Below are 11,500 nucleotides of genomic sequence, written 5' to 3'. Positions count from 1 at the left end.
GCCCCGCCCGGCCCTGCCCACCGCTACCTCTTAACCCGATCCTCCAGTGCACTTGGCAGTTGTTCCAGACACATAGAAAGATATCGCCGGGAACAGCTGGGCCCGATTTGGGGTCCAGGCAGGTTTTGAGGCCTCCTATCTGGTGGGAGGAGGCCGCAGTGCACCACCCTGCTTGTCACTTGGGATGGAGACCGGCTTTCCCGCAGTCATGTACCCTGGATCTTTTATTGGGGGCTGGGGAGATGAGTATCTCTGCTGGGGAAGACCGGGGCTCCCAGATTTCAGCTTCCAGGTAACGTGGGTTTAGTATCCCGACTTGGAGGCTTGTCAAAATGTTTCTCTCCTTCCAGCCCAACACGAGGTCTTGGGATAAAAAACCCCCTCAGAGGTTCAAATGACTATTTTGATTCAGAGCAACTTTGATCGCTTGTGCGGTCGCTCATGCCCTTTCAGCACTAATAATTGCTGGGAAGATCAGCAATTGGTGTTAGTCCCTTTGCTTGGTGCTCTCCCTCCTAGAGGTTCTCTTGTGTCCTTGGAGCCCCGGGTGGACGGGGTTGAGTAACCAGCCTGTCTGTTTCTCTTTCCCTGGTAGCAGCAGCCCATGGAGTCTGAGACAATGCACTGCAGCAACCCCAAGAATGGAGTTGTGCTGGCTACAGTGGCCCGAGGTCCCGATGCCTGTCAGATACTCACCAGAGCCCCGCTGGGCCAGGATCCCCCGCAGAGGACAGTGCTAGGGCTGCTAACTGAAAATGGGCAGTACAGGAGGACCTGTGGCCAGGTAATGACTCAGACGCATTGGGAATGATGCTTGTGGAGAACGGCTCTCCTGCTTTGGTGCCAGGTGCTTTTCTCTTGCCTTTGTACCTACAACTCTCCCTGAGTATTACAACCCTGGAATCTGGACTACAGGGAAAGTGATCTTTCCTTTCCTTTCCTTTCCTTCCCTTCTCCTTTCCTTCTCCTTTCCTTCTCCGTTCCTTCTCCTTTCCTTTCTCCTTTCCTTTCCGAGACGGAGTTTGGCTCTTGTCGCCAGGCTGGAGTGCAGTGGGCGCTGTCTCCGCTCACTGCAACCTCTGCCTCACGGGTACAAGCAATTCTCCTGCCTCAGCCTCCTGAGTAGCTGGGATTACAGGCGCCCACCACCATGCCCGGCTAATTTTTGTATTTTTAGTAGACATGGGATTTCACCATGTTGGCCAAGCTGGTCACTAACTCCTGACTTCAGGTGATCTGCCCACCTCGGCCTCCCAAAGTGTTGGGATTACAGGCGTGAGCCACGGTAGCAGGCAGCAGGCCAGTTGATTTTTTTTTTTTTTTTTTTGAGACAGAGTCTCGCTCTGTCACCCAGGCTGGAGTGCTGTGGCCGGATCTCAGCTCACTGCAAGCTCCGCCTCCCGGGTTCACACCATTCTCCTGCCTCAGCCTCCCGGGTAGCTGGGACTACAGGCGCCGCCACCTCGCCCGGCTAGTTTTTTGTATTTTTTAGTAGAGACGGGGTTTCACCGTGTTAGCCAGGATGGTCTCGATCTCCTGACCTCGTGATCCGCCCATCTCGGCCTCCCAAAGTGCTGGGATTACAGGCTTGAGCCACTGCGCTCAGCCGCCAGTTGATTTCTTAAGATCACCTTGAGGGATTCGGTTTTCAGCTAGAAATAGTGATTAGTTTTCTTTGTTATTTTTCCCACTATCAAGGAAATAGGTCTGGGAACTGTTTGGATTATGTATATTAAAGTAATTTAAGGGCTGGGCTAAAAGGAAATGTGAATGCTTCCAAATAAACTGTGGAAGTGGGGTTCCTCCAGGTCAGAGCAGTGTTCACATTGATGCAGGCTGTGCCTAAAGCAAACCTGGATAATCTTGGCTGTGTTCATTGGGAATAGTGTTAAAATCAGGATTAGATTAGGCTAGACTCAATTACTCCAAAAAGCATGCTTTGAAAGCAGACATCTTCCCAGTACTGACTAAGCAGCTACGCTAACAGGTAATGGTCCCTCAGGTATTAGTTGTGTGAACTTAACTGATCATAGATACCTTAACAGACGAAAACTATACCTTTCCTATTTCGTAGGTGAGAAAATCTGAAAGGTTTAAGCCTCTGCCAAAAGAAAGTTAGGATAGAAACTAGATTAGAAGCCCCTCATCTACTGACTCTTCACGTGATCTGTTCAAAACTTTGGAGAAAATTGAGTGGAAGTGGTTTTAACAAATTTTAATTTGCTTAGCGATGTTTGCTTTTTAAAACTTAAAGCCTGAGACTTGGTTCTTATGAATTGTCAGTTGTGCCTATGTTGAGTGGTCACATTTTAAATTCCCAGTTGCTAACCTCTTATGTTACCTGGTGCCACTTCCGCATTTCCCTGTACCTATCCTCTACAACCTGCTTAGAAATCTATTTTGTACCTTCCTTTCTCCATTTAATCCTCAGTAACCTCCTCCTTCATGCTCACTCTCAGCTGATGACTTTGTATCTTATTTTCCTAAAAATATAGAAACATCCAGAAGAGAATCTGCACATGTTTCTGTGTGCCATATAATCTGCCATCCACAACCTGTTATGTGTCTGCTATGTCCCTGCTCTCATGCGAGGTCGCCCCCCACCCCATGTGTACAATATACTCGTGTCTTCTTGTTTCTTCAAGGATGTCACTCTAGCCACTTTTCTTTCTCTCGTTAGTTTTTTCTTTTCTACTGGGCCCAACCTGTAAGCATACAAATATATTGCCATTTTTCCATCTTAAAAACCTGTCAACTAAACGCTCCCACTAAGTGTTACAACCCTGGAATCTGGACCACAGGGAAGAAGTTGATTTCGTAAGATCACCTTGACCCGTCCCTTTTTCAGCTAGAAATGGTGACGAATTTTCTTTGTTAGTTTTCCAGTATCAAGGAAATTGGTCTAGGAACTGTTTGCATCATGTCGATTAAAGTAATTTAAGTGCTTAAAGTAATTTAAGTAATGGGACAGAAGCTGTCCCATTTAAAGCCACCTATCTTGAGAGTTTGTCATATCTCGACATATATAATGTTGTCTTTCCCACTAACATGTAAGCTCCATCCAGGTGTTGATTTAGGTTGTCATGTTCACTGTTGTGTGTCCATTACTTTGAACAGTGCCTGGGCCTGACCAGGATGGCACACAGTGTTTGCTGGATGAATGCTCTCTGTCTCTAGTTCTTTTTCTGCTCTGTTTTGACTCAATTAATAGTCTTTTCCTTCCTCGACTGATCAACATTATTTGACATGGTTGATCATTCTTTTTTCCTTGAAATAATTTCTTCTCATTCAGCTTGTAGAACATTACTCTCCAAGTTTTCTACCTAGCTCACTGGCCACTCTTTGATATTCTGATTGCTACTTATATATCCAGTCTCTACAAGTTAAAATGCCCTATGGCCTAGTCTTTGATCTAAATCTTGCACTCAGTCCCTTAGTAGCCTCTTAGTCTGCTAGCATTAAACACTCTCTGTTTGGTGGACTGATATTTCTATCGCTGGCCTGGGCCTCAGAGCTTTATTGCAGGCTCACAGATTCAGGAGTCTACTTGGCATCTTCACTTAGATCATATAGTAAGCAACTTCATGCTTGTGTAAAACGAAACACCCGTCCTTTTCCCTACTCCCAGACTGCTCTTCCCAAGTCTTCCTTATCTCAGTAAATGGAGTATCCATCCTTCCTGTTATTTAGCCTCCAAACATTTGTCTTCCTCGATTCCTATTTTTTTGTCACCCCACATCTAATCTAATGAGAAAATATTATTAGCTCTACTTTTTAAATGTCTAGAACCATTTTACTCTTCACAGTTTACAATTACTTCCCTGATTCAAATCCCTATTGTGTCTCACTTAGAATTTTCAAGTTTTGTAGTTGATTGACTTACTTACTCTCCACACCTGTGCACAGCCAGAATAATCCTTTTAAGACATAAAAAGATTATACCACTCCTTTGTCCCAAATTCCAGTGGCTCCTGTCCCTGCATAAAAGCCAATTCTCAGATCAGCTTTGGCAAGCCAACAAAAACAAAATAATAGTAATGAAAACTAATCCTTGGCCGGGCGCGGTGGCTCAAGTCTGTAATCCCAGCACTTTGGGAGGCCGAGATGGGCGGATCACGAGGTCAGGAGATCGAGACCATCCTGGCTAACACGGTGAAACCCCGTCTCTACTAAAAAATACAAAAAATTAGCCGGGCGAGATGGCGGGCGCCTGTAGTCCCAGCTACTCGGGAGGCTGAGGCAGGAGAATGGCGTAAACCTGGGAGGCGGAGCTTGCAGTGAGCCGAGATCGCGCCACTGCACTCCAGCCTGGGCGACAGAGCGAGACTCCGTCTCAAAAAAAAAAAAAAAAAAAAAAAGAAAACTAATCCTTAATTGGCCTATGGTAAGTCCCTCATGATTGGCCTCTCTTTTCTTTCTGTCTTCGTGCCCTATATGACTGTCTCACTCTGCTCTGTTTGCTCCTACTGTGTCTTTTCTAGTTTGTTTCCTTCCTCTCCCACAGACTAGAATATAAACTCCATCAGGTAGATCTTTTTAAACATTTTGTTCACTGCTAAATTCTGGGCATGAGAAAAACTTCTAGCACATAGTAGATACTCAGTAAATATTTGTTTATTAAGTATATGTCCCAGCCTATGGACACAGTGTCTATGTAGCAAGAGTCAAACTTGGCAGTAACTTGGAGTCCTGGTTGTAGCAAGAGTCAAACTTTGCAGTAACTTGGTTATCTGGTTACAGTAACTTATGATTGTGACTCTTTGTTGTCTTTGTGATTTCCCCCCCATTACTACCATAAGTGTTCATTTTCCTGCTAGACATAAATCATATATTTAACTTGGTAAATAAAAGGGAAAGTTATGGAACCACCTACTAACTTAGAAGTCGCCTTCAACAGTACACATCAAGATACATTATAAACAAAATGGTAATGTGGTAGAGCTGGCATTTGCATAAATATAGCTCAGGCTCATAGAGCTTGCCCACCTGCCCTGACTCAACTGACATTCACGCCATCTAGCATGGCTCACCTTAATATGCAACAGTGTTTGGTGCATTATGCTTGTTCACTGTGGTGGCACCATAGTTGTTCCCATTTTTCATGTTATAAGAATAGAGAAAAAGGAGAAGTGACTGAGACATTTCCCCAGGAGTAAATGCATTATGTCATACGTAAAGGTTCTGTGGCTTGTAAGAGAATTTAGCAGCATTTGGAAGTTTGGAAACTTCCAAAATCATCATGTTTCTTAATAACTGGATATGAAATGGAAGCATTATAGGGGCTCTCTGGCTAAAAAGTTATTTGTTTAAGGAGGAGGGGAATTGTAGGAACTCAGTCACTGCATCAAGAGTTATGCAGACTACTTATAAAATCTCATGATGCTATAAATATAAAAGCCAATTTACAGTTTTGCCTTTATATGTGGTACCTATTTCATTTTGTAAGAGAGCTATAGGTTTTCTTTTTTCTACAATCTTGAGTTTCCTTTGATAACTATGTGATTAAATTTTAGGTAGCTCTTCAAATATCAAATGTAGACAAAGATAAGGGGGCAAACATTACACTTTTGAAGATTTATTCTTGGAATTAAATTGCCGACATAGATTTTTCAGTTCAGAATTTATCTTACCTTCCCAGTCTGTTGGTTTGAGTCACGGAGGTTCACATCCCCTCTGTGGTCTTTGACGTGGCCTCTAACAAAAGATTTAAACTTTTTTAGGGGATCACAAGAATCAGGTGTTATTCTGGATCAGAAAATGCCTTCCCTCCAGCTGGAAAGAAAGCGCTCCCTGACTGTGGGGTCCAAGAGCCCCCCAAGCAAGGGGTTGACGTCTACATGGATGAACTAGAGCAGGGGGACGGAGACAACTGTTCGGGCAGAGAGGGGATGGCGTTTGAGGATGTATATGAAGTAGACAGCAGCACACTCAAGTCAGACCTGCACTTCCTGCTGGATTTCAACACAGGTAACTAACTTGCCGATGGCTGATGGCTGAGGGTACCCTGTATTTATAACTGCCTGCAGCGTTCAATAGCTAGTACCTAGCAAGAGAAAAACAGCAAGTAATAACTATATTCACAACTGCCTGTGGAGGGTTAGTGGATTGGACAAATGGTTATATTAAATGAGTTATCTGACAATGTTGAACTCTTGCAGTTTCTCCTATGCTGGTAGATTCATCTCTGCTCTCCCAGTCTGAAGATATATCCAGTCTTGGCACAGACGTGACAAATGTGACTGAATACGCTGAAGAAATTTATCAGTACCTTAGGGAAGCTGAAGTAAGTTTTCCTACCTTCTACTTCAATCTTCAGGACCCAAACTCTTATTATTAAGATAAATTATATACTCTTGGCTCATAACCACTAGTGAATGGCACTCTTATGCCAGCTAAACATAAGAATATCTATGAAAAATAATAATTGTGATGGCAAGTAGCAATTGCTTGGACTATTTCTACATGATTCAAAGGGTTTATATGTTAAATATTTTACTTTTAGGAATAATTCATATTGCCATTCTCCCCAGCCCCCCCCAACCCCATGTTATTTGCTAACCAATTTTATAGAACCAGAAATTTACACTTTCTTCCTTGTTATGATAAAGATTTATTTGGCTCTGATCAGGATCTTTCCAACCTTTGCTTGTGAGATTTTTAAATAGTAACTGTATTGTGGAATGATCTTTCTGAAATTGCATCTACTTAAATATCAAAACCTTTTCCCAATCAGATAAGGCACAGACCCAAAGCGCACTACATGAAGAAGCAGCCGGACATCACGGAAGGCATGCGCACGATTCTGGTGGACTGGCTGGTGGAGGTTGGGGAAGAATATAAGCTTCGAGCAGAGACCCTGTATCTGGCTGTCAACTTCCTGGACAGGTTCCTTTCATGTATGTCTGTTCTGAGAGGGAAACTGCAGCTCGTGGGAACAGCAGCTATTCTTTTGGCTTCGTAAGTGTTCTTTCAGCTTTCATAATATGAAACTATCACTTGTCAAAACACTGAATTTTTGTCCTCCATTTCTTATTGAAGAAATGCAATGCTTGATAATTAAAACTATTCATGTCTCCTTTGATAAAAGATCATCCTCTTCACAGGATTGACTGAGAAACTGAATCTTACCACATGTTTACTCTTCAATCACCTGGTTGTGATTTATAGCAACAAGTTCAATGTCATGACTAAGGCAGCCATCAGCTCAAATTCAGGATCTAATTTAACTATTTTGCAGTGTACCCTTTTGGCTATTTCCTATCTATTAAGTCCTATTTAAAGACAGTGTGGTTACAAAACGCTATCTTCATGATCTAGCAAATGGCGCATAACAACAGGTTTATTTGGTTACAGTGAATAAACTACTTCAACGGGTTCCTGTTACTATCAGTCATTCGTAACAGCACCTAATTGTGTGGGCTGGGTTGTGGCTGAGCTACCTTTAAGTGACCTGTCGCTGAGTGGTAATTTCTTTTCTCTTCTTTTGGTCTCAAACATTCTATTGCTAATGCATTAAAAACTTGCCAAAATTCCCCTAAAGAAAGGGGAAACAAAGGCAGAAGGAAAGAATTGATCATAGTGAAATTATATCATTATGTCTCTTGGCTATAAGCATCATTTGCTAATTCAGTGGAGAAAGTCGAACAGCATCTTTTTAAAAACTAGAGGCCTGTGGAGTTTGTTTCTATCATTGTGTTAATCCTAACACTTTTTTCTATGAAATGATTTGAGGTCTGTAGAATGTGTAGGAATTTACCTGTAGTGTCTGTCATTCAGAATCTTTCAGCGTATCACAGGCCCAAAGCTAAAATTCTCAGTTGGAAATTATCTGTTACTACTCCTAGCAGTAAATATAACATATCCTTGTAATAATCATGCTCTTGGTCCAGAAACATGCTCCTAATATTTTCATAGCCTGGAGTCATTTAGTGGTATTTAAGTGGATATGTGGCTGCGAAGTAAGTCTGCAAGGGCCGTGTGAAGAGGCATGGCTTATGGTAGCACAGCAGTAGAGCTACAGGTTCCAAGTTTTACTTCTAAAAACTCTTCCTTTCCCAGGAAATATGAAGAGATATATCCTCCTGAAGTAGATGAGTTTGTCTATATCACTGATGATACATACACAAAACGACAACTGTTAAAAATGGAGCACTTGCTTCTGAAAGTTCTAGCGTTTGATCTGACAGTGCCAACCACCAACCAGTTTCTCCTTCAGTACTTGAGGCGACAAGGAGTGTGCGTCAGGACTGAAAACCTGGCTAAGGTGTGTATGCCATGTGATTTCCAGGAACTTGCAATGCCAAGGATTGTAAAAATCAACTTTTCCCAATTATCCTTCAGTTCTTTCCTTTTCGGTTTTCTTCCCACAGGCCCAGAAAAACTGTTCCAGTGCTGAAAGAGAGCTAATTTTAAGAACCCAGCTTTTGGTTATAAGGCATTACTATTGACTATGTTTGGCAGGCACGGGTTGTCTGATCACCGAACTATTTAAAAATTTAAGCTTGGAAACTGTTCCCTTATAGGATACAGATCACATACAAGCAAAACTTCCTAGGTTTATAGAATGGGAACAAAGTAAATCTAGTTTAATATGGTTCTAGTCTCATCCTAATATATTATTAAGTAATGAGCATTATTTGGTTGTTTGGAGTTATAGAACTTTAGTTGAAGGCATTGGAGTATTGGTTTGGTCAACTGGGTTTCCAGCGACCATAATCTAGGATATCTGGTATTTATGTGCTGTGCATAGAGTAGCAAGGATGTCCACATGTTTTACTATGTTTCTTCTAATATGAGATGTTCCCACTGGTGCTGTCCTAGTCTCTGAACTGCATGCATTTGCCTGATAGATTAATAGCTTTAATGTTTTTGTCTTTTGGCTAAAATCTCTGTTCCAATTCCAGCTGCCAGAGCAGTGCTACTTTATCTCAGCATAAACATAAGCATAAGAAAAGTAACCTATCACCTATCCTTTGGGAGTAGGCCAAATACTTTTGTAATGACATTTTACCAAAACATAAATGTTACTGTTGTTATAGACAGGCATACCAATTACTAACCCAGTCAACAATCTTGAACATCTATTTCTGTAGATGCCGACTGAACAAACATAAGACACCATTTATTTCCTTGCCATTTCCAGGCTTACTTGTGACCTTAATCACATTTCTAATTTCAATGTGTTTTCTTCTCTTGTGTTTAGTATGTAGCAGAGCTGAGTCTACTTGAAGCAGACCCGTTCTTGAAATACCTTCCTTCATTGATAGCTGCAGCAGCTTTTTGCCTGGCAAACTATACTGTGAACAAGCACTTTTGGGTAAGATCTAACTTCTTTCTAGATGAAATTCAAGGTCTATCTAGAATGGGCTTGCCTCTTATGAGGGCAAGTTAGTTCATTAAGGATCTAGTCATCTTGACAGCAGACCACATGCTGCTGAGTCTTCCAGGTCAGTCTTCATGGCTTTGACTCAGTGGCTTCACTCTATGAGGAGTGAGATTGCAGGAAGTCGAGGAGATAGTATCACATGCTCCTTCAACAGAAGCAGGCCTGGAAACCCCAGAGCCCACTGGTATTCAGGGAGGGCCCTTGAGGTACATTGACCACTTCAAGCAAAAGTTATTGACTTTTACCCTCTATATTAAAAAACAAACAAACAAACCAACCTGGGTCCAATTAGGATGGCCAGAAGATTGCACTTCAGGCTTTCAAGACAACAGGGTAGTAAAGTGTTGCCTCTTGCCCAAGAAGGGGACAACATCAGAAAAAGACCCCTAGGTTTGGCTCTGAAGGCTCACTGCTGTACTAAAAGAAGTGGGGTGTCTACCTTTATTTTCATGAATGCTTATGTTTTTTTCTGCTACATTTTCCTTTTTAAAAAATTTTCTTTTACCTTTTTAGAGCAGTTCTTATTCCAGCACTGCAGTGTTTTGACTAAAAATTTTTCATATTGTGTACAAATAGAATGGTCAGCCAAGCAGGGCTCTATAAGGACCAGTAAATATTTCACTCATGAGGGAACAAGGAAAGTGATCCAGCCCCAAGTTGAGCATTATAAATTTATAATATGAGAAAATTTAGAGCCCTGGCTGTACTTTCTGATATTTTCCATCTAAAGTCTCTGAAGGGGGTTCTGGTTTCTTTTGAGATGAATGTGAATGTTTACTAAGGGATTAATTCCCTTTATTTCAAATTGGTTATTTTCAGATTTCTAATGTAAAGTTACATGAAGCAATTTTTTTCTTTTGTCTTGATTAGCCGGAAACCCTTGCTGCATTTACAGGGTATTCATTAAGTGAAATTGTGCCTTGCCTGAGTGAGCTTCATAAAGCGTACCTTGATATACCCCATCGACCTCAGCAAGCAATTAGGGAGAAGTACAAGGCTTCAAAGTAAGTCACTGACATTTTCATATCTTAGCTCTCTATTTAAAGATTAATGGGTTATAGTAGTGGTTACTAGATTAAAAATAGATTAAATTGTGTATCTGGTGCCAGGTTGGAAAAGTAAGGTTACATGTACAAATTTACAAATAAATTTGAAGAGATCTAGATTTATAATTTGTCAGCTTTTAATACTTGTAGTCAGCCAACTTCCTTCCATTCTGTTAAAATTACTGAAAAGTTTTCTGTGGCCTGAGATTTTATCAAACTGAAGTCCTTGGCTTGTGCTGACCTTGCTTTTGGTCTTGTTTCAGGTACCTGCGTGTGTCCCTCATGGAGCCACCTTCAGTTCTTCTTCTACAATAAGTTTCTGAATGGAAGCACTTCCAGAACTTCACCTCCACATCAGAAGTGCCATTAATTGTCATAGGCTTCTGCAGTTTGGATCAACTAATGTTGTTTACAATATAGATGACATTTTACAAATGTAAATGAATTTAGGTTCCCTTAGACTTTAGTAGATTGTAATATAGTCCAACATTTTTTAAACAATAAACTGCTTGTCTTATGACCATGTGTTAGACTTATTTACTAATTATCATGGCTGACATATTCGTCTGGAATGTTTGTTGAGAGTATTAAAAGTGTTACCTCTATTTCAAGCATCTTCAAAACTGGTTTTGTAAACGTGGCATGTTCTTAGGATTAAGTGTTCCAAGGCATCCAGGGATATTCACGGTTGATAAATGGCTACTCTGAGGCTTTTTCCTTCCCGTCTATGTATTTCCCAGGTAGCTCTCCATAGATTAGTAAAGGAAGGAAGGGACAGCCGAGACAGATGGGTGAAGGGATTTGAATAAGCACTGCCTGCTGTAGCTTCTTCAGTCCACCATCCTAGTCAGTAAGACAGGGGTTGAGGCCCAGATGTAGTCACATACCTCTTAGGGGTCACTGACATTTAATTCTCATCCAAGGATACCATGCTTATTTGTACAGGGCTGTATTATGTCTATGATCAGGTTTGATTTAGGCACCCATTAAGCATATATTTCTGTCTTAGAAGATGCTTTGGGAGGTAGAAAAAGCAAATTTCACCTTCAGAAGGAACATCAGAATAATG

At 41.5% G+C, this 11,500-nt stretch overlaps 1 protein-coding gene across 4 annotated transcripts in view; it reads left to right on the top strand.

Annotated features, from left to right (window-relative positions):
- The window catches only part of CCNA1 (cyclin A1), an 11,831-nt gene extending 879 nt beyond the window's left edge, over positions 1 to 10,952 (top strand). Inside the window, exons 1-9 of one of the 4 annotated variants that reach the window (XM_011943017.1) lie at positions 1 to 292; positions 596 to 784; positions 5,721 to 5,967; positions 6,159 to 6,283; positions 6,734 to 6,957; positions 8,059 to 8,263; positions 9,203 to 9,316; positions 10,256 to 10,389; positions 10,695 to 10,952. In XM_011943017.1, coding sequence (XP_011798407.1) covers positions 185 to 292; positions 596 to 784; positions 5,721 to 5,967; positions 6,159 to 6,283; positions 6,734 to 6,957; positions 8,059 to 8,263; positions 9,203 to 9,316; positions 10,256 to 10,389; positions 10,695 to 10,746 — 1,398 coding nt within the window. In that variant the 5' untranslated portion in view covers positions 1 to 184 and the 3' untranslated portion in view covers positions 10,747 to 10,952. The remainder of the gene's footprint in view (positions 293 to 595; positions 785 to 5,720; positions 5,968 to 6,158; positions 6,284 to 6,733; positions 6,958 to 8,058; positions 8,264 to 9,202; positions 9,317 to 10,255; positions 10,390 to 10,694) is intronic. The other 3 variants (XM_011943018.1, XM_011943020.1, XM_011943019.1) reach the window with 3 other exon arrangements.
- The last annotated feature ends 548 nt before the right edge of the window (positions 10,953 to 11,500 follow it).

This window comes from Colobus angolensis, unplaced genomic scaffold, assembly GCF_000951035.1.
Source record: "Colobus angolensis palliatus isolate OR3802 unplaced genomic scaffold, Cang.pa_1.0 Scaffold214, whole genome shotgun sequence".
Classification (NCBI taxonomy): Eukaryota; Metazoa; Chordata; class Mammalia; order Primates; family Cercopithecidae; genus Colobus; species Colobus angolensis.
Note: the sequence above shows the minus strand (reverse complement) of the source record. Positions and strands in the feature narration are given on the sequence as shown.